General features: G+C 40.1%; 1 protein-coding gene across 1 annotated transcript; it reads right to left on the bottom strand.

Annotated features, from left to right (window-relative positions):
- Positions 1 to 2,936: 2,936 nt before the first annotated feature.
- On the bottom strand, positions 2,937 to 8,204 carry LOC132764747 (arylacetamide deacetylase-like 4). Its single transcript, XM_067472910.1, has 5 exons — positions 8,010 to 8,204; positions 6,107 to 6,115; positions 5,498 to 5,714; positions 5,324 to 5,387; positions 2,937 to 3,711 (listed from the first exon to the last, which is right to left on the bottom strand). Exons 1-5 carry the CDS (start codon positions 8,175 to 8,177, stop codon positions 2,937 to 2,939), a joined length of 1,233 nt encoding a protein of 410 aa, XP_067329011.1. The 5' UTR covers positions 8,178 to 8,204.
- Positions 8,205 to 23,754: the final 15,550 nt, after the last annotated feature.

Raw genomic sequence — 23,754 nt, 5'->3', positions numbered from 1 at the left:
GATCCCAGTCGCCATTTCCTCCAAACCAACCGCTACAGCCTCTAAGTCTTTTATTGTTACTGGTGCCCGTTCTTGTTAGTGTACTATATCCTTCAGGGGAGTCATATCTTGCTTTTTTTTATTTCCTTTTCTAGGGGTAGATTCTTGTTTGTCTCCTCATTCTGATCCTTGCATTGATTTTTCATAAAAGGCTCTGGCCTTCTCTTCACTCATTAGCCAATAAGTTTCCTCGTTATATGTTACCATTATTCCTTCACATCTCTCCCATCTGTATCTGATTTCTCCTTTTTTTTAGTTCTTTAGTAAGAAAGTAGAACTTCTTCTATTTAAAGTCATTTGTGGGAATCCTTTAAAGATGCGGATATTATTGCCTTTGTAGTAGATGGGATTTTTACTACTTTTTGTAACACTTCATCCCTTATTATTTTCTTAGAAAATTGTACAATTACATCCCTTGGCGTCTTATTTTTCCTAGCATAGAAGGATGAGATCCTGTAAATTTGGTCAATTTCTTGTTCCAATTCATCTTCTTGGGGGCGTGGTCTTCAAGAAGAGCTGTGCTTACCCATGCCCACCTCGTGCCTTTGCATCACAGCTCGCCGCCAGGGAACAAAGGGAAACTGTGAGATTTTAAAACCGTTTGTTAGGCTTTGCCAAAATTGCTTAATGGTCTTAAAATCAAAATAACTGTGGGAGACATCCGAAGATAATTCCAAACAATGGGTAAGTGGTTTCAATTCGGAATTGCTCCTCCCACTATTCCTGCATGGCAATTGAATTTAATCCTAATTAATTATGATTTTAGAAGCTTCTGAATGAACTTGCCCAAGCCATATCTCTCTCTCTCGGCCTGGGTAACAACGCAAAAATTTGTTTCTAAAATCGATTTGTAATTGGGTTTTTTTTTGTTTCGATATTTAAAATAATTACAAAATTTTCCAAAAAAAAAGTTCGGTATTTACGAAATTTCGTAAATATTTACAAAACATTTTGTAAAGATGGCGCCCTTTTTTTTCAATATTTTTAAATATTTTTTAAATTTAATTATTAATTTAGTAGAATAGGGAGGAGAAATTAAAATTATTATTAAGGAGGGAAGGCAGGCACTCACTCTGGCGGGCCCTCTTGCTCGCCGCTCGCTCGCCGCTCGCTCGCCCCTCTCGCTCGCCCTCTCGCTCGCTTGCTCGGCCGGCGCCGAGAGAGGAGAGCTCCCAGCAAGCATCGGCAGGCGGCCATCTTACGTACTTCCGAAATGGACGGAAATACAAAAATTTTTGGCGACTGCCGTTTCGATATTTAAAAACACTTCCAGGTTAAAAAAAAAGTTTTGTAATCGTTTCGTAATTCAAAAATTAACGAATTTTTTAACGAATTACGAATTAACGAAACGAATTGCCCAGCCCTAATATATATATATATATATATATATATATATATTCCTTTGAGGCACAAAGAGGGCTTCGGCGGCGGCGGCTCCCCACTCTGCTACTCCTCACTCCTCCCTCACAAGGCTTGGAGTCCAGGCTTGGAAGCCCAGCCGTATGAGGGACCCTTTGAGGCACGGAGCAGCAGAGGGGCCGAGGAGGAGGCCACTGCCAAAGAGGACCTCGGCAGCAGCGGTTTTCCCCTTGCTCCTCTGTGCTCCTCTGTGTTCCTTCCTCCCCAGGCTGAGTGGCAGGCTTGGTTGCCCAGCCTGGCAAGGAAAGAACCCTCTGAGGCACAGAGCAACAGAAGGACAAGGAGGAGGGCACTGCCGAAGAGGGCCTCGGCGGCTTCCCCCTCACCCCTCTGCTGCTCTTGTCTCCTTCTTCGCCAAGCTTGGGAGCACAGCCTGGCAAGGAGGGGACCCTTTGAGGCATGGAGCGGCAGAGGGGGTCAGGAGAAGGACATTGCCAAAGAGGGTCTCAGCAGCAGTGGCTTCACCCTTGCCCCTCCACTGCTCTATGTTCTAGGAGCACGGAGCAGAGGAGGGTCGAGGGGGAAGTCACTGCTGCCACTGAGGCCCTCTTTGACAGCAGCCTCCTCCTTCTCACCGCAGCTTCCTTCGAGAGTCTAACTGGCCCCCTCCTTTCCCGCTGCCTCCTCTGCCTCCTTGGGGTGACAGCATCTCGCCTTCACCTCAGGAGGAGGAAGCGCTGCCTCTGACCCTGGGCAAAACAAAGTATACCGCAAATGCTTACTCTGTGTAATGGTTGGGCCGCCACTGTTGGGGAGCTCTCCATTAACTGAAGCGGAAATGGAGGAAAAGGGGGGTGTTGGATAAGAGCTTTGGATAAGACAGAATGTCAGATAAGGGAAAGCTGGATAAGCGAGACTGTACTGTTCTTCCCTGATTAATGTGTTTCCTATTTATGTACCCACATTTGTTTTCGAACTGCTAGGTTGGCAAACGCTGGACTAAAGCTCAGGCACTCACCCTGATCCAAGTTTCGAACTATCAACCTTCCGGTTGGCAAGATTTATTGCTGCTTGGTGATTACCCTGCTGTGCTAAAGCCCGACCTCTACATGGAACACTTTTTGCCATGGAAGACTTTGAAAAACAAGCCCTGGGAACAGCAACAAAAAAGCCCACTGTGTGGTTCAGTTTTCTGGATGACACCTTTACCATTTTGAGCCATAAGGGCCGAGCTTAGCACAGAAGACTAAGCTCCTATGCTGCAGAAAGATCCTGTTGACCAAAAGGTCAGCAGTTCAAGCCTAGATCAGTGTGAGTACCCGCTGTTTGCCCCAGCTCACCTGCTCACCTAGCAGGTTGAAAGCAGAAATTTTGCTAGTTGCCAACCGACCTCACAACCACCGAGGAGGCCTGCCATAGATACAGGTGAAACGTCAGGAGAGAATGCTTCTAGAACATGGCCATACAGCCTGAAAAACCTGAAACAACCCAGTGATTCCAGCCATGAAATCCTTCAACAATAAAATAAAACATGTGTTTTATATACTGTTAATGAAATTATGTATATGCTGGCAATGGAGTTTCGTTCCTGGGTATTGCATTAGGCTATTGCCAACGCCAAACAATATTCCGTGGAAACCGTCCTCGATGTGATACCACGTCAGTGGGACACCGTTGTCCTCTAGCCGTTTCTTGAATAAGAGCCCGTCATCTCGGAAAATATCGTATTCACAGGTTAAAAGGAAAGTCTTGGGCAGCTGGCGGATCACGTCATCCTCTGCTAAAAGTGGGGAATACATGGGGTTGGTTGCTTCTTTCATGATTTCGTAAAGTTCTGGGCGAAACGGAGGCCGCTCCATGGGCACGTAACCCCTGCCCTTAAATCTTTCTGGAATGTCATCGGGATTGACCCATTTCCTGTATTTCATCCACACATGTTCAGGTAGATGAGCATTCTTCATGACGTCCTCCAGGTTGACCTCCTTTGCAGTCAGAAGCCGGGTAGCAACCATTAAGGCCCATTTCTTGAACAGGAAAGGGATCGAATGGTTTTGCTGATAAGAAGGCAAATTTAAATCGACGGCCTGCAAACCCGGATAGATGAGGACCTGGCCTCCTAGCTTTGGGAGATCTTTCCTGCCTGCCAAATATTCAGAAACGGCTACAGCAAATGTCCCTCCGCTACACTCTCCATAGAGAACAATGCGATGTGGGTCCACTCCGTATTCCTCTGCATTTTTCAAAAAGTGCTTAGTAGCTGTGCAGCAATCCATAACTGGGATTGGGAACGGATGTTCTGGAGCCAAACGAAACCTGAAGCAGAAATGAGAAACGGTCTTTATCTGCAATCCACATGATAACGTTCTTGAATGTTCGGCACAGAATATCCTAAAAACATATGTTACAATTCAAGTCCAATGCCCTGTAGGGATGTGCACAGTCTTGTTCTTGTGTATAGTGTTCCTTCACTTATCCCGGTGTTACGTTTATTTACAGGATTTCTATACCGCTTTTCTCACCCCGAGGGGGACTCAAAGTGTTTACACATAATTAATGGCAAAATTCAATACAATTACAATTATACACTACAATTTGACATAAATCAAGTTAATAACAGTACATCCACAAGCAATTAAACAATCATTAAAACAATAAAACAGTCTCGTCCACCAAATCGCCGTTCCAGTCATTGTCTTTCTGAAATGCTACATACATTTACTTCTACTTCCCGAAGCAGTGGTTCTCAACCTGTCGGTCCCCATGTTTTGGTCTACAACACCCAGAAATACCAACCAGTTTACCTGCTGATAGGATTTCCGAAAGCTGAAGGCCAAAACATCTGGAGGCCTTCAAGTTGTGAACCAGTGCCATAGAGTCATGTTGGAAGACAAGAAAAATGCTTAAAGAGAAATCCAACCTAGAAATTGTAGGACTTTGCCATCAACCTCTGGTTGAAGAATACCAGAATTGGTAGGAAGACTTAGAAAATGGATAAGGACAACTATTCCCTCAATTTCTCGGTCCACCAGTAAGACCATATGGTCGACTTCTGGTGGAAGCATACTATGGAATCATGTTGGAGGACAGGGAAAATGCTTAAGGAGAACACCTTGTCCCTGTCATCAACATCTGGTGGATGCATATTGTGGAATTGAGTTGGAGGACCTCCAAAATGCCAATGTCTTTCAATCCAAAAGGATTGATATCTTTTCAAAAAAATAATGAGTGTCTTCAGGCTAAAACCACCTGGGATCATTTTCCTTCATACATTTTCATTCACCATGAATAACAGAGTACACTCATGATATGAATTTTTCAACCACATGATTGTCATTTTGGAAAGGAACGTTCTGCATCTCCCTTAACATTTTGAAACAAGGCATCCATTTGGGATGAGAGACACCCTCTTCCTTTGTTTGTTGGCTTCTCCAATAGGAAAATAGTTTATTGAGAAAGGAAATACCGAACTGGGACTGTGGCGCAGCTGGCTGGGAGTCAGTGGCATTAAGATCACTACTGACCAGGAGGTCAAGAGTTCGACACCAGCCTGGGTCGTAAGCTTCTGACCATTTGTACAGTTTGCTGTCAACCTGAAAGACAGTTGTATCTGTCAAGTAGGAAATGTAGGTACCGCTTATGCGGGGAGGCTAATTTTACTAATTTACGACATCATAAAATCTCCAGCAAGCATGCAAAAGAATGAGGAAGTACATCTGTCCGATAGAGGATGTCACAAGTGGATGACGAAGTCACAACTCCCCTGGTGACCAGAATACCCTCATGTAGCTGGAATGTTAAATAGCCTCTGTGTGTGGAAATTTAAATAGCCTCTGTGTCTTTTAAAGTATCTTGGAAAGGGAATAGATCGAATAGTGTGGGAGAATGTCCATTATGATAGAGCCACAATGAGTATGAAGTCACTTACGCAACAGTCATAACGACAGAATCGGTTTCCCGGGCAATGTAGCGGCATGGTATGTCAGTTAGACCTGAAAAACAAATCATGTTTCAAGAGAGATGATTACTGATGGGTTTCATGACTATGTACATAGAAACATCCTATATACTCCACCTGAACTCTGTTTCCAGGAGAACTTACCAATATTTCCCACAACTCCACCACCTCCTGGAATGACAACCACTCCTCTTCTCTTCCCAGAAGGAGTTCTTTTGGGCCAATACACTCTGACCGGAATGCCATCAAACACCAAGTCCTTGATCGTCAGTGTTGGGCTCCACTTGGGTATAAATGTTCTGTACAACCACACAAGTAATTTGAATGGATTGCACAAGCCAGATTTTTTAAAGAATGATTCCTGTTTACAGAAAAATATAAAGGAGAAATAAATGTCATGTGGACACAGGGCTTACGTACAGAAAGTGACAGACTTAGGCCGAATCTAGAAGAGATCATCCCATGAACGTTTGATGGGACTGAGGCAAAGAGAAATGTAAACAATGGAAAATTACCAAGCCAGGAACAGGTTTAGACAAAAAGAGGGAGATGGGAAATTTCTAGTCAAAGCCACAAGGGAAAGAGTTAGCTGAAAGAAGAGAAAGTTCAAAAGACCAGCAAGCCAGCAAAGGGGGGAAATGGTTGTGAATTGCTGTTGTCAATTGTTGAGAAGGAGGCACCAGATGAGAACAATGGGAAAGAGAAGTGTGAATGAAATAGTTTGTGTGTCTGTCCAGGGTTAAAACCTAAGACTATAAAACCCTCTGAGCTGCATTCTCGATGTGTGGCACTTGTCAACCCAACAGAGAGATCTGATCAAATAAATCTGTCATACCAGAACTTCTCACCTCTTAGGGTCTAATTGGAGACCCTAGGTTTTTGGGGTTGCTTTTAGGAAGAGGCACAGCAGTGTGTCTCAGCACATTAACAAAACTGTTGCAGTGCTTGGATGGCATCCATATGGTCCAGAATGACTGAGACTGTGTCAGAACATCACTTCACCTTCTGTCTTGGCATGGCTACTTGGAACAGCTCCTCTGGATGGTTCTTTGCAGACTCAATATTGGCTGCAAAGAAAGAATTCCTTGCGGCTTCTGTTGCCATGGTGTATGCCATCTAGAACCTGAGATCGTCCGGAGAGGCTCTGCTCTCGGTCCCGCCTTTGTCACAGGTACGTTTGGCCAGGACGAGAGACAGAACCTTTTCAGCAGTGGGCCCCCGGCTATGGAATGCCCTCTCTAGAGAGATTAGATCTGCTCCTTCCCTCTTAACATTTCGGAAGCAAGTCAAAATGTGGCTGTTTGAGCAAGTACAGAGTAACGGATATGGATAAATGATATAGGAAATTGATGGTTGATGATGGAATCGGACAATGCTTGACAATAAGGAGATGCCAATGATGTTGTTTTTTTATTGCTGTTGTGGTTTATGTAATTCTAATGTTTTTAAATTGTATTGTGATACTATGTATACTGTTTTGTTGGAAACCGCCTTGAGTCGCCGATAGGCTGAGAAAGGCGGTATACAAATACAGTAAATAAATAAATAAATACATAAATAAATAAATAATAAAATACTCTCAGCTAGCCACCTGAATTCCTGGTCATTGCTGGTGCCCCATTCTAACATCAGAGGAAGCATCTACAACTGGGAAGCATCTACAACTGCCACTGTTGCTGCTTCTCCCAATGTCATATCGCGGCACTGTCGATGACCAAGTGTTTACATAGTGCTCTACGGACCGTTGGGATCAGCAACAGTGGCAGCATGGACACAATCCATTCTCCTCCCCCCTGTGCTGGTGTATGGTCCAGACAGAGAACCAGTTCAAATAGCTGTCCAGTTGACCTCAAACCTGGAGCTTCAAACAAATTCCAGGATATTCCCCAACCTTGTCTGAAGTTGGAAAGATTGGGTTCCACCCAGAATAACTCAAGATGCTCAGCAAAAGTACAAGAATGTCATGATACAATTCATGGTGGGATTTCATACCCAGCTCAAAGTGCTTTCCATTCTTGTTGAAGGAATGTACAAAAGAGACCTGTCACTTCGGCTGCTATTTCCATACTTGTGAGCTCTGGCCTCACAGCCCATAGGAAACATTTCTTTTAGACACCTCCTTGAACAAGAACGAAGGGTAATTTGATCTGGATATGAAATCCCACCATGAACTGTATCTTTATAGAGCAAGAACTCTGATTCCACAACAAACCCGGAAATCCCAGGATCCTGTTGAACCTAGACATGTTGTCCCAGTGCTCTCATGGTCTCAAAGAGGATACAAATATCTCTAGAAGTTTCCAACAAGCATGTTTTGACTTTGGAAAGAAAGGTTCTCTCTGAAGAGAACTTAAGGAAATATTGTCCCATTTTCAGTTTGTATGACAAGCCACCTTATTTTAACCTTTTCTGGAGCATATCGAACTGGGTGCTTCCAAAACTGAGAACTAGAACCACATTTACCGCCTGGAAATCAGAGCTGAAGATTTGAAACCATCCGTCCCCATGAGCTGAGTCAAAGCAACCCATCCCCATCAGAAGGCCCTTGTCTTGGTGTGACACAGAGAAAGAAAGCATCCGTATGATGGTGCCACCAAAACATGTACACAAAGACACAGAGAAGAGCATTAAAATCCAGAGGACTTACCGCAAGCACTCCAAATTTGAGTCCGGTATACAAAATTCGTACTATTATGGGGTATTTGATTTCCGGGGGAATGTGCAGCCTTCTCTGATCACGATAAATGGCCCATGCAATCCTCAAGAAGAGAGCAAGAAGGCTGGCATACAACGCGAGCATCCCCAGAGTGGCAAGAAATGCCATCCTCTTGGCAAACAAGCATGAAAGGACTCTCCCTTCTCTTGGATGACTTCTGAGTTTCTGCATCCCATCGGTCTCACCATTTCGTAGGGAATTAATTAATTATAAATGCCATCTCCTACCCAGACAGTCATTAATTGGTTAGGGGGTGGCTAATTATGTCAGATGCTTGCCATACCATGACACCCTTTTTCAACGTAGACAATATTTGAATTACATTTTAGCTTAATCTAGCACAGCAGTTCTTAAACTGTGCTCCGCAGATCCCTTGGGGCTCCGTGAAGCTTATTGAGGGGTTCAGCGGTTCCCTTTCCTTCCTCCAAGCTTCCCCTCCTCTTTCCTAATCCTTTTTCAAGGGGTACATCATGCTTTAGTTTAATATATGATGGTTGAATGCAAAGTAATGCCTCCACCTTCGTAACTCCTCAACAGATGGCAGTCCTGGTGTGCAGCAGGTACTGGCTTGTTCAGTAGACTCTCCTCTACAGTTCCATCTTGGCAGGAAGCCTTAGCATTGAACAGTTGTGTTGTTAAGGTGTGAAGTGGGAAGGCAGAAAACCGAGAATAAAACACAGAAACTTGACGGAGAATCAAAAAAGAGGAGGCCTGGGCCTTCCAGATGTTAAATTGTCAGATGCTTGCCATCTACATGAAGCCGTTGGGAGAGATCATCCGGAGTTTCGGAGTGCGATGTCATCTGTACGCGGATGATGTCCAACTCTGTCACTCCTTTCCACCTGCTACTAAGGAGGCTGTCGAGGTCCTGAACCGGTGCTTGGCCGCTGTGACGGTCTGGATGGGAGCGAACAAATTGAAATTGAATCCAGACAAGACAGAGGTACTCCTGGTCAGTCGCAAGGCCGAACAGGGTATAGGGTTATAGCCTGTGTTGGATGGGGTAGCACTCCCCCTGAAGACGTAGGTTCGCAGTTTGGGTGTGATCCTGGACTCATCGCTGAGCCTGGAGCCCCAGGTTTCGGCGGTGACCAGGGGAGCATTCGCACAGTTAAAACTCGTGCGCCAACTGCGCCCGTACCTTGGGAAGTCTGACTTGGCCACGGTAGTCCACGCTCTGGTTACATCCCGTTTGGACTACTGCAACGCTCTCTACGTGGGGTTGCCTTTGAAGACGGCCCGGAAGCTCCAACTAATCCAACGTTCGGCAGCCATGATACTAACGGGAGCGGAGCGCAGGGAGCATACAACTCCTCTGCTGCACCAGCTCCACTGGCTGCCGATCTGCTACCGGGCTCAATTCAAAGTGCTGGCGTTGGCCTTTAAAGCCCTAAACGGTTCTGGCCCAACTTACCTATCCGAACGTATCTCGGCCTATCAGCCCGCCAGGACCCTAAGATCTTCTGGGGAGGCCCTGCTCTCTATCCCGCCTGCTTCACAGGTGCGGCTGGCGGGTACGAGAGACAGGGCCTTTTCTGTGGTGGCCCCGCGGCTATGGAACACCCTGCCCTTGGAGGTAAGATCAGCCCCTTCATTGATGATATTCCGAAGAAGATTGAAGACCTGGATGTTTAAGCAGGCATTTGGTTAACCCAATGCAACGAATGGTAACTGACTAAAGGACTGGCAACATGGATGACAAACTGGATCACGTTTTTAGTTAAGAGTCGAACTGGATTGGTATTGATGTATGAATTGTGTTTTTATGTTTTTTATGTTTTTTATGCTTTTAACTGTATACTGTTGATTGTTATATTATGTTGTAAACCGCGTTGAGTCGCCGGCTAGGCTGAGAAACGGCGGTATATAAATATAGCAAATAAATAAATAAATAAATTATATTACGATGCCTGCAGGTTGATATGGCTTAAAAAGAGAGAAAGTGTTAGTACTGGAGGGGTTCAACCTGAGAATCGGGTGTTATGGGTACCTCTGGTACAAGAAGACAAAAATAGAAAAAAAAATCAAAAATCACTTTATAAGATCAACATTAATAAGAATTTGGGAGAAATACAAAAAAATATTTACCCTATATTCTGGCTTATAAGACTACTTTTTAACCCAAGAAAATCTTCTCAAAAGTCAGAGGTCGTCTTAGATGCAGGATCGTCTTATACGCGGGAGTAGTCGTATACATGGGAGTAGTCTTGTACACTGGAGTAGTCTTATACACTGGAGTAGTCTTATAGAGTGGGTGGTGAAACTTCCAATCGGATTGGAGAATCTGTGTTTGCCACATATGGTGGGGGGAACTCCAAAATGGCAATGGCTGTGTCCCTGCCATATGAAAGCATTAAGGGTGACGCTGTACAAGTACGGTAGAAGAAAATCCATTCACCAGGATTCGTGGACTTAATGCGGTCTCGATGATGAGGTGAAGGGGCACCTCACCAGGAAAGGACAGATTTGGAAAAACAGGAGTGAATCGCAGAGTCTGCGAAGGTCAAGCAGATTAAGGGAAAAGGAAACACAGGCTTAAAAGCCTGGAGGTGTGTCACGAAACAGCTTCTTCAGTTTTAAGTGCCTCTCGCCGGGTTGTCTCGTTAGATCAGGCATCGTTTAGACTGAGGCATTACCTTGGCAGATTTCCCTGTTTCCCGTGGCCTACATCCCAAGAGGCTTCTAGTGCTCCAAGTACGGTTAGTCGTTTGCTAACAGGTTCCAGGTTTTTACAATGTTGCTTTTGGATTTTGATCTAATTCATGGATATTCCTGACTGCTGAATTTTACTGTGGCTTTTTGACTTTGCATTTTCCTCTATTTTGTAACCATTTTTCATCAATAAAAAGGGATTGTTTTTCCCACAGTCAAGTGTGGTGGATTGTTATCTTATGGTCTCGTTTCCTGCTCTGGGTTGCAACAAAGTGTTGGAAATGCGAAACGCAGATGGGAACACTTTATCATATGTGGTGGTCCATTAGAACCCATGCCTTTTTGACAAACTGATAAACTGAAACAGTGAAATTAACATTAACTATTACATGAAATTGATTTTACATAAAATAGTGTCATTTCATTAAGTTTTGTTTTCAAATAAAGGGGAAAAAATAAAAAATAAAATAAAATAAAATTAATTATTAAAATATTAGGGCCAATAATAGACTGTCTGATATTAGTAATTACAATATTAAATATTAAATCTTAGTGGGGAATATATAATAAGTAATTGAATTTGTTTTACAAGCTGTAATAATTGAATTGAAGATTTATAAGAAGTTTGAAATCAATTTATATTTTCATTGATTACTCAATTAACTAATTAATTAAATATTAAATTTTAGGGGGAAAATATATCATAAGTAATTGAATTTGTCTTATAAGTTGTAATAATTGAATGGAAGATTTATAAGAAGTTTGAAATTAATTTATATCTTCATTGATTACTCAATTAACTAATTAATTAATTGTCTCAAGTATTGGAATTTAAATAAGTATAATTTGAAGTGGATATTAGTAGAACAAAGAGTTTGGAATATAAGAAGCAAACTGGAAATGACAACTCCAAGTAAACCAGAGTCACGAAGAGGATCATTGGATATAAATCCAAAAATGGATAACTTATTAAAAGAGATTAAAAAGATATCAGAAAAACAAGATGCTTTGAAAGTAGAATTGAAGGAGGAAGTGAAGACCAAACATGAAGAATATTATAAGAAACAAGAAGAAATTATCACAAAAATGACAGAAGAATTTAAAGCAATGAAAACAGAAATAAAAGAAGAATTCGGACAGATAAGAAAAGATATAACACAGCTTGATGGAGAAGTGAAAGAATTGAAAGCCTCTAAAGAGAAAATCGAGGGAACACAAACAGAGATGGCACAGAAAATAAAAGGACTGGATAGACAAAGGGAAAAAATGGAACTAGAACAAGAAAGACTGTTGCAAATGCAAATGGATTTCCAATTAAGACTTAGAAATATAATGGAAGATGACAAAGAAGATATAAGATTATTGATAATCAAAATTCTGGCAGATTGTTTGGAATGCGAAGAAGACGAACTGGAACAGGAGGTGGATCAAGTCTACAGGATATCTTCATTTTATTCTAGGAGGAATAAGACAGATAGAGATGTGATAGTGAAATTCACAAGGAAGAAGGTTCGAGACGATGTGCTCTACAACAATAATAGAAAACCAATCTTTTATAAAGGAAAGAAAGTGGCGGTGCTGAAGGAATTTCCACAGATAACTTTAGCAAGAAGAAGAAAATATTTTTTCTTAACAGAAGAATTGAAGAAAAGAATGATAAGATTCAGGTGGGAAAGAAAAGAAGGGATAATGGTGACATATAATGAAGAAAGATATTGGTTGACATCCGAACACAAGGCCAAGGCATTCTATGAAAAGCTTATGAAACAGAAGGAAGGAGAGGGAGAGAAAGGAGAAGGGGAAGAAGAAGAAGGAACAGGAGAAGAAGAAGAAGAAGGCGAAGCAGAGGCAGAGGAAGTGGAAGAAAGAAGATTATCTACCCCGAGAAAAGGAGTCAAGGAAAAAAAGGCAAGATATAAATCACCAAAAGGCTATAGCTATCTGGGAAAAGAACCGAAACCACAGAGAATGACACCACGGAAAAAGGAAGAAAAAGAAGGTCAGAGTAGGGAACAATCGTTAACTGCAACAGCGGAACCGGCTTTTGGCGACATAGGATTGGGACTAGATCAGAATGAATAAAATGATGGAGAGACAAATAAAGTGTTTTTCAAACAACATTAACGGTATGAATTCCCCGCAGAAACGAAGGAAAGTGTGGAAGAGTTTGAAGAAACAGAATTTTGATGTAATAATGTTACAGGAAACCCATATCTGTGACAAACATGTGGCGCACCGTTCGAATAAAAAATTAGGAAAGGAATATCATTCGGCTTATGAAAAAAAGAAAAGAGGAGTGGTAACATATGTAAAAGAATCAATAGACTCAGAATTGGCCTTTAGAGATTCAGAAGGAAGATGTGTGGCAGTGAAAATAATAATTGGAGATACCAAAATATTGATTTGCAACATATATGCACCCAACGGACCAAAGACAAAATTTGTGGAATACTTGAATATCAAATTAAAAGAAACAGAGTTTGATGAATTGATTTTGGCAGGAGATTTTAATGGGGTTATTGACTGTCAAATAGATAAAAGCGGGAAGAAAAAGAAGCTTAAGGGAGGTAAACTCCCACAGAAATTTACTGATCTACAAAAAGATTTCGATCTGGATGACGTATGGAGAAGTAGAAATAAAGATAAAAAAGATTATACTTTCTTCTCGAATAGACATCAATCCTGGTCGAGGATAGATATGGTTTGGACTACCAGGAACCTCTCCACTAAAGTGAAAGAGATTAACATCTTACCACGAGATTTATCGGACCACTGCCCTGTAGAGATGGTTATAAACCATAAAAACTATCATAGAAAATGGAGATTAAACGAGAATTTGATAAAAACAGAAGAGGATAAAGAATATTATAAGAAAATAATCCAGGACTACTTACAAATAAATAAATTGGAGGAAATGGAACCACGAGTGGTATGGGACGCCTTCAAGGCAGTTTTGAGAGGGCACTTTATCCAACAAGGAGCAAGAAGGAACAGAGAAAGGAATAAAAGAATAAATGAATTGTTGGTAGAAATAGCAGCTAAAGAATCGGAACTTTAAAAAAATCCATCGAAACGACTAGAAAAACAACTGACGACACTGAAACAAGAGAAAAATTATGTGGAGTTGGAACTTCAATCAAGACAAATGAAATTTTTAAAGCAGCAGGCCTTTGAAAATGCCAACAAACCGGGTAAATGGTTAGCAAACCAAGTTAGAAAAAAAAGGCAAATTAATCACATTGCCAAAATAAATACCAAAGAAAAGGAATTGAAGACGGATAAAGAAATCTTGGAGGAGTTTAGGAGATTCTACACACAATTATATACAAAGGATTATATAATGAAAGAGGACATCGTGGAGTATATCGGTCAAATGAAGTTAGACAAAATAACAGATGAAGATAGAGAAGAATTGAACAAAGAGATAACAGAGGAAGAAATAGAGAAAGCCATAAATAAAATGAATGCAGACAAGGCCCCGGGACCGGATGGGTTTACGGCAGGATTTTACAAATCGTTTAAACAACAACTAATACCCACTTTCAAAGTTATTGCGAATGAAGCATTGAAATATCGAAAGATACCAGACTCCTGGAAGGAGGCAGAGATTACTGTGATACACAAAGAAGGCTCACCAGAAACTGATATTAAAAATTATAGACCGATCTCCTTGCTAAATATGGATTATAAAATGTTTGCGAATATTATGGCCACAAGACTAAAATCTTTTTTAAGCAAGTGGATTGGAGAAGAACAAACAGGTTTTCTCCCAAATAGACACATGAAAGAAAACATACGCAACGTTTTAGATCTTTTAGAATATTATGAGACTAATCATCAGAAAGAATTTGCCCTTCTGTCAATAGATGCTGAGAAAGCATTTGATAATTTGAACTGGGATTTCTTTAAGATTTTGATACAAGAATTGGACATGGGTGAGAAATTTAATAATGCAATTAATGCCATTTATGAATTTCAAAAGGCGAAAGTTAAAGTGAATGGTCAAGTGACTCAAGAATTTGAAATTACAAAAGGCACTAGGCAGGGTTGCCCACTTTCACCATTGATCTTTGTTATGGCAGTGGAGATCCTGATGAAGAAAATCAGAGAAGATGAAAAGATTAAAGGAGCAAAAATTGGTAAATTTGAATATAAAATACGAGCGTTTGCGGATGATTTAATAGGAACAATTGAAGACCCAGGGAAAAACCTACAAAACTGGATAAATAAAATAGAAGATTTTGGAAAAGTGGCAGGTTTTAAAATGAATATGAAGAAAACTAAACTTTTATTCAAAAATGTGAATAAGGAGAAACAAATAAAGATTCAACAACAGGTGGGAGTTGAGGGTGTTAAGAAGATTAGATATCTGGGAGTCTGGATCACAGCTAGAAATGGCCAACTCTTGAAGAATAACTATGAATTGGTATGGAAGAAGGTTCAAAAAGACTTACAGAATTGGGATCGGTTAAACCTATCTCTCCTGGGCAGAATATCCTTGATAAAAATGAATGTTTTACCAAAACTTATATTTCTATTTCAAAATATACCGGTGATAAGAAACCAAACTCTTTTTAAAAAATGGAAGAAAGATCTATTGAAATTCATATGGAAAGGAAAAAGACCGAGAATTAATTATATAAATCTAATAGATAAGAAAACGAGAGGAGGATTGGGATTTCCCGATCTGAAGACTTATCATGAGGCCTGTGCCCTGTCTTGGATTAGGGATTGGATGACTTTGGATAAAGAAAAGTGTCTAAACCTAGAAGGTTATGATTTAAGAGTGGGATGGCACGCATATGTTTGGTATAATAGAGAGCTGAAAGAAAAAAACTTTGGTAACCACTTTGTTCGAGCCTCCCTATTGCGGACATGGATGAGATACAAAGCACTTTTCTATAAAACTACACCATTATGGATTTCAGCAATGGAGGCACACCAAAGAAGACTTTTAGGATGGAGGACCTGGCCAAGATATAAGGACATACTAGTGAAAGGAAAATTGGAGATTAAATCCTTTGAACAATTAAAGATCTCATACGATAACATAACTTGGTTACACTACTTACAAATTAAAGAATATTTTAAACAAGACCAAAAAACCGGCTTTGATTGGAAAGAGAATACATGGGATAAAATATTAAAGACACAAAAGAAAGTAGTTACAATACTATATAATAAACTGCTTCAATGGCTAACAGAAACTGAACAGGTGAAAGCCTGTATGGTAAAATGGGCTGAAAATATAAGAAGACCCATCCATTTTAGGGAATGGGAACTGATATGGAATAAAAAATTGAAATATACATATGCTATGGACTTGAAAGAGAATTGGTATAAAATGTTTTATAGGTGGTATTTGACACCGAGTAAACTTAGTCATATGTACCAAAATGTATCAGATAAATGTTGGAAATGCAGTGAGCAAGTAGGTACATTTTACCACATGTGGTGGACATGTAAAGAGACATCTAAGTTCTGGTCAATTATCCATGAGGAGATGCAAAGAATGTTGAAAAAAAGATTCAAAAAGAAACCTGAATACTATCTTTTGGGATTTACAGATTCAGAGCTTAAACTGGAGGAGAATGAAGATAAATTATTTACATATTGCACAACAGCGGCTAGGATAGTCTTTGCCAAATACTGGAAGAATGATGGTGTTCCGACTAATGAAGAATGGTGGAAGAAAATTAAAGAAATAAGAGATATGGATGAATTAACTTTCCTGTTGAGAAGGAACAATGGAAAAACTCTAAGGAGGACAGATTGGTCCTCTGTATATGATTATGAAAAGAAAGTTGAAAAAGTATTAGGATGAGAACAGATTAATAAGGAGAAGAAACAGCTTGAGAAGATCCTGAGGCTGGAGTGGAAGTCATTTTAGAATAGTTTAGGTAGTTATGTTTGTATTAGGTGTTTGTTATATTTTGGTTGTTTTCTTTGATGGGTCTTTCCCTTTCCTACTGTTCTATCTTCTTGTTTTTGTTCCCCCTCTTTCCTTGTGTGGATTTGTGAAAACTTTAATAAAAATCTTTTAAAAAAAAATGTGGTGGTCCTGCAATGAAGTAAGAAAATATTGGGAAATGATTCAGGAATCCGGACAGAAGATCTTACAAACTACAATACAATTTAAACCAGAATACTTCGTACTTGGTATTACAGATGAAGACATTGAGCTCAACAAAAATAAAGATAAATTGTTCACCTACTTGACCACTGCCACACGGATCGTTTTAGAAATAGAAGGAAACGGCATCTGACGAAGATTGGGAGAATAAACTATGGGAAATAATGGACATGGATAAATTGACTTTTTACTTAAGAGAGAAAGGGGGAATGAATCCTACTGATTAGACATTATTCAAGGTTAAAGCTTCAGACAAAATACTCTGGTTCTTGTGACTGAGCTTTTTTAAAAAACCGCATTGAAAACGGTAACATCAAGCCCTTGTGATACATACACGTGCACAAATACAAAGTGAAGTAAATCATCATTATCATCATCATCATTTTACTTATTAATCGCCCTCCATCCAATATGCTCTAGCGATTTTCAAGTTAAATTGTAAAGGATAAAAATACATACATAGAGATATTGATAAAATTAACATACATCAAATGCTCTAGTGAAAAGCCAGATCTTAAGTGCTAAAGTAAAAGGTCCTAAGTCACGCATGGCTCTCAAGTAGGGTGGCAAGGAATTCCACAAGGCAGGGGCAGAAATAGAGAAAGCCCTGCATCTGGTACTTTCCAAGTGCACTTCTCTAGGACCCGATATATAAAGTAAGTCACGTTGGGATGCTCATTGAGCCCTCCGATGATAGGGGGAAGGAGAGACTGTCCCTAAGATACGATGGACCCTGGCTGTAAAGAATTTTAAAGGTCAGAACTAGCATCTTATATAGACCACGGTAATCAATTGGAAGCCAATGCAAATGCCGCAGCACTGGTGTTATATGGCATTTCATGGGTGTTTTGTGAGTAATGACAATTGGAAATGACAATTAGAGGAAATGAAACATTTTTTAGATGGAGACTGAAAGATAATTCATTGAAGAAAGAAAAAGATATTGAAAGGAATAGGAAATTGTTAGAAGAATACCTAAATTTAAACAAAGGCGGAGATACATCCGATGCCATACAATGGGAGGCCATGAAAGTAGTCATGAGGAGATACCTAATTCAACAAGACACAATTAACAAGAAAAATAAAAACAAAGAAGTTAAAGAGATTCTAGAAAAAATTAAACAAGAACGAGGAATTACTTTTTAAAAACCCTAAAAATAAAAAATTGATCCTTATATCAGAATCACTCAAAAAACAACACCAACTCCTACAAACGGAAAGTTTAGAAAAACAAATGAAATTTATGAAAGTTAATTACTTTCAAAATGCAAACAATATTGGAAAATGGCTTGCAAATAAACTAAAGAATCGAAAACATAAAAACCTAATCACTAAAATGGTACACGGAAGGTAATAACATCGCAGACCAATTCACTAAATTTTACAAAGAACTATACAAAAAAACAGACATAACAGAAGAAAAGATAACAAAATACTTGTGTGATACTAAGCTACCTAGGCTATCAGAAGCCCAAAGAAAAACTTTAAATGGCACAATATCAATGCATGAAATTGATGAAGCTATTAAAAAATTAAAGAACAACAAGGCGCCAGGGCCGGACGGCTATACCGCCATCTTCTACAAAAGATTCAGTAATGAAACAAGTCCTCTACTAGAAAAAGTATTAAATAAAACAAAGAAAACAAAATCCTCCCTAAACGGAATACAGATGTAACAAAATTTATTTCGAAAAATAGGAAGCCGAGAATAAGTATGAAAATATTAACGGACGAAAGAAAAAGAGGCGGTTTGGGGTTGCGAAATTTCAAGGCATACTATGAAGCATGTAATCTAGTCGCAGTAAAATAATGGGCCACCCTAGAAAATGATTCAATGCTAGCCTTGGAAGGGCACGACCTCAGAGCAGGTTGGCACAGCTATTTGTGGTACAGCAAAAGGAAAACCGAGAAAATTTTTAGCAACCATTACATCAGAGCCTCCCTAATCAAAACATGGGAAAAATACAAACCTAGATTGTTTAGTAGTACCCCATTATGGATATCTCCCGTGGAGGCGAAGCAAATGCGGGAATTAAGTGAAGGAAATTGGCTAACATATAAAGAAATAATAGAGAAAAAAGAGGACGGCAGAATAACACTAAAGCCCTTAGAAGAGATCAAAAAATTAAATGAAAAGATTACATGGTTAAAATATTTCCAAATACACCAGAGTTTCAAAGAGGATGAAAAGATTGGCTTCCACTAAGACCAAGGCCCATGGGATATAATAATGAAAAAGAATAAAAAGTTAATCAGAATTCTATACAAACAATTGCTAACATGGTCAACAGAGGAGGAACAAATAAAAAACTGCCAAATACAATGGGCAAGGAACATAGGCCACAGTATCCTAACGAGCCAATGGGAAGAAATATGGAATAAAAAAAATCAAATATACAGTAGCCAGTGACCTTCGGGAAAACTGGTACAAAATGTTTTTCCGTTGGTACTATACTCCGGCAAAAATAGTTAAATTTAACAAAAATAATACAAATAATTGTTGGAAATGTGATAAAGAAGTAGGGACTTTCTATCATCAATGGTGGACGTGTAAATATATAAGAAACTTCTGGAAAGAGATCCATCAAGCCACCCAGGAGATACTAAAAGTAAACTTCAGACAGACGCCTGAGACGTACTTACTGGGTATAAATGATGAAGTAAGAATGGATGAGAACCAGGAAAAGATGCTGTTTTTGTTGAGCACCGCGGCCAGACTGTAACTCGCCAAAAGATGGAAACAAAAAGAAACTCCCAGCCAAGAAGAAAGGATAGTAAGAGTCTTTGATATTATCCAAATGGATAGTCTATCCCAAAGAATAAATGGAACACAAAATAAAACGGACTGGTCAGGTTTTAAAGACTTTATTAAAAAACAGAAAATACCAATTCTGATAGACTTGTCCTGCATCTGAGTTAAAGACGGAAAGATGTGTCGGCAGTTACAAGAGAAGAATCGCTTAAAACCAACACCTAAATACTAGGCTTGGGAGGTTTCGTTCGTTAATTTCGTAATTCGTTATTAATTCGTATTTAAATTAGCTTCCGATCCAATATTGAGCCATGCAGGACTACTGTGAGGAGTAATTAAAAATCGAAACAATGTTTCCAATTTATTTCGTATTGTTTCGTAATTGATTCGTAATTGGCTCAAAATTGTTTCGAAATTGTTTCGTAATTGTTTCGTAATTATTTCCGTATGTCCGGTGCAAGTATTAGTTGTTGTTTGTTTTATCAGTGATAAAAAATAAATTATCACACCAACAGTCAACAACAGAGGGAGAGGGAAGCTTCAGAAGTTCCCCCTGTCCCATTTGGAGGGTTTTTTTTTTTTAGCATATTGCACAATTGCGTCCGCCATTAACAAATCGATTCGTAATTTTATGAAATTTCGTATATTTCGAACTTTTTTAAAGGAAAATTTTGGAATTCTTTTAAAAAACGAAACACAAGGGCCCCCCTTCTTTAGACACCTTTCTAGATTCAATCAGTTTATTTTCTATTTAGACAAAGACTGCTATAGACAGTAGGCTTGGTTGATCCAGTTCTCACCAGAAAATTATCAGCTGGTCCTACCCCAAGAAGTCCTGCAGTGGGAGATGATGGAAAATACTCATGAGTAGGGATATAAGAATATACTCCAATAATATTAATGGCCTCAACTCACCTAATAAAAGAAAAAATATTCAACTTCTTGAAGCAAAAGAATCCGGACCTCATTGCTCTTCAAGAAACGCAGGTCGCAAGCAGACACACCAAATATGCTATAGACAGTAGGCTTGGTTGATCCAGTTTGTTAATTTCTTATCTCGTTATTAATTCGTTAAATAATTTACCTTTAGAAGCAATATCGACGCGTTTTTGCCATTTCAAAACCGCGTCCGCCATCTTCCTTACGACTTTCGCCAGTGAATCGTAAATGCTGGGGGCGTGGCCTTCAGGAACAGCTGTTCTTACCCACGCCCACCTCCTTCCTCTTTGCAACAGTGGCTTTGCGAGGTGGGCATGACTACCTCCCTGGCGAAAACTGGTGATGCGGAAGAGCTGGGCTTAGCCACGCCCACCTCGCAAAGCCACCGATGCAAAGAAGAAGGAGGCGGGCATGGCCAAGCACAGCCCTCCTTGGAGGCCTCACCCCCAGCGACCTCCGAAGAGCGCTGTGCTTGGCCACGCCCACCTCTCCCTTGGACAGCTTGCCAGGGAAGAGAAAGAAAGGTGAGAGATTTTAAAAGTGTTCGTTGTAAAATCTCCAAGGAGCGCTGTGCTTGGTCGCTGGGGGCGAGGCCTCCAAGGAGGGCTGTGCTTGGCCACGCCCACCTCTCCCTTCTGCATGGAAGACCGCTGCAAGGGAAGGAAGGGAAACTGCGAGATTTTAATGGTTCTGGAAGGAGGGAAGAGCACCTTCCATTAACAAAACAAAGGAAACAATTCGTATTTCCTGGTATTTTTGATCTTTTTTAAAAGAAAATTTTGGAAATATTTTAAAAATCGAATTTCCAGCGCCCCCTACATACGAAACGAGTTTAGAACCATTTTTTTTTCTTGATCAACCAAGCCCAATAGAAAGCTATTTTTTGGGTCCTTCAACCCTTTTGGCTAATGAGCAGCCGTAGATTGTGGGAAATGCAGTTTAACAGCAGGGCCATTGGAGTCTTGGCCTTCACAAACTACAGTTAAAGATGGCTGTGATTAGCCATGCCCACCTTGCATTGCCAGTTGAAAGTATGAGATTTTAAAAGTTTTTAGGCTTTACAAAAGTTGCTTAATGGTTGTGAAAATTAAAATAACCCTGGGAGCCATCCAAACATTATAGAATATTTCCAAAAAAAGGGTAAATGGTTCAAATTCGGATTCCTCCCCCCCCCCTTTCCTGCATGGTTCAAAACTGCATCAGAAGTCCAAATTCGTATGTTTTCTTCCGACTTTCGGGCTTTTCCGAACCAACCTATCCAACCCTAGTAGTAACCCAGCATTAAAGAAATTTCCAAGATTGCCTTGTGAATTAATCCAATTGCTAATGAGGTTCTACAATCATCATGCCTTCAGTCACTGGAATGTAATGATGGCCTTTTTGCTTTTCTAATCCACACGTAAATAGATGGCCTAATCTTCTCTGGATGCAATCATGTTATTACGAATCTGATTTACATGACAAAAGGTTGCTTGGTCAAAGATCCAGGAAGCTGCCAGTTGACTTCATAAAAATTGTAATGAGTTTGTCTCGGGTTATTTGCAGCTTGTAAATGAGTTCAAGGAGCGTTTTGGGTGGGCGTTGCTGTATGCTTAATTGCTCCAGATAAAATATATGCATATGCAAATGAATGTTGTTGATTCCTCCGAGAGAGTCACAAGGAGGGTTTGGAGGCCGCCCAGCTGCCTACTCTTTTCCTGAGATTAGGTTACGATGGGTGTTGATGTAGTGATTTCAGCTATGACCACAGTTAAGAAGTAGGCTTGGGTAACCACAGAAAAATTTGGTTCTAAACTCGTTTTGTTTTTAGGGGGCCCTTGCGTCTCGTTTTTTTAAATAATTCCAAAATTTTCCTTTAAATAATTTTGAAATTTACAAAATTTCGTAAAATCACGAATTGATTCGTTAATGGCGGACGAGATTGCGCAATATGCTAAAAAAACCTCCAAATGGGACAGGAGGAACTTCTGAAGCTTCCCTCTCCCTCTGTTGTTGACTGTTGGTGTGATAAAACAAACAACAACTATAAAACTTGCACCAGACATGCAAAAATATTTACGAAATAATTACGAAATAATTACGAAATAAATTGAAAAAATTGTTTTGAATCTTTATTACTCCTCACACAATTCCTGCATGGCTCAATATTGGATCGTAAGCTAATTTAAATACGAATTAATAACAAATTACGAAATTAACGAATGAAATCGCCCAAGCCTATTAAGAAGTCAGTGCTTGGTGATCACCTGCTAAACCACATCAACCAGGACAGGGAAACAAGCTCCCCAGGTTGAAGGCAAAACGATTCAGCCAAAAAGGATGCAAGCACAAGCAATACGCTTCAAAAGGTACAAGCATAAATTCATAGGAAAATGCAAGACATCTTATACAGTTCTGACAGTGACTCAGATTTCCCACTCCCTCCCCTGATGGGCTGAAATAGAGGCAAGCTAGGTGTTGTATGTCAGCCTGATGCTCAGCCTGGACAGCCTGTGATTGTGTCTGATGTGAATGATGTTCATAATGATGCTCATATTGATGTGGATGAGGGCCCTGGGGATGAGGGAGTTATCGCATATCTGTTCATGAACCCACGCGATCTCTTCGATCATCTGGAGAGAACCTGCTCTTGCTCCCGCCCCCTTCACAGGTGTGGGGACGAAAGAGAGGACCTTCTCTATGGTGGCCCCCCATCTCTGGAACTCACTCCCCAAGGATATCAGACAAGCCCCCTATAAAGATGTTGAGGATTTATTTGGGAAATAATAATAAACGTCCCAAATACAGCAAAACACCACTTGAGATTGGAATGAGGCTTCTGCGTTTACAAGCCCCAAAACCGAAAAAGCTGAAGATAGAAAGCTGGCACTTTCTTCCTGGCCGAAAACCCCTTTTTGAAAGCGCACTGGCACCCCCCACCAACCCACCCACCTAGTAGGCCTGGGTAACAACGCAAAAATTTGGTTTTGTAATCGTTTTGTAATTGGGGTGTTTTTTTGTTTCGTTATTTAAAATAATTACAAAATTTTCCAAAAAAAAAGTTCGGTATTTACGAAATTTTGTAAATATTAACGAATTTTTAGAATATTTTTTGTATTTTTTAAGAATAATATTAAAATAATATTAAAAAAATATTTTAAAATGGAAATGCCCTCTTTGGCAGGAGCCTCCTCCCCGCCCCTCTGCTGCTCCGTGGCTAAAAATTCCCT

Source organism: Anolis sagrei, chromosome 13 (assembly GCF_037176765.1).
Source record: "Anolis sagrei isolate rAnoSag1 chromosome 13, rAnoSag1.mat, whole genome shotgun sequence".
Taxonomy (NCBI): Eukaryota; Metazoa; Chordata; class Lepidosauria; order Squamata; family Dactyloidae; genus Anolis; species Anolis sagrei.
The sequence above is the reverse complement of the archived record's forward strand: the minus strand, read 5'-3'. Positions and strand labels throughout refer to the sequence as shown.

Bases quoted from the DNA above. Each gene is read 5' to 3' on its own strand.
- LOC132764747 (XM_067472910.1), bottom strand. From the start codon at position 8,177: ATGGCATTTCTTGCCACTCTGGGGATGCTCGCGTTGTATGCCAGCCTT. The intron at 5,388-5,497 runs GTAAGTTCTCCT...TTTGTTTTTCAG, and splicing joins TGGAGTTGTGGGAAATATTG to GTCTAACTGACATACCATGC. The intron at 3,712-5,323 runs GTAAGTGACTTC...TTTCTGCTTCAG, and splicing joins TCTGTCGTTATGACTGTTGC to GTTTCGTTTGGCTCCAGAAC.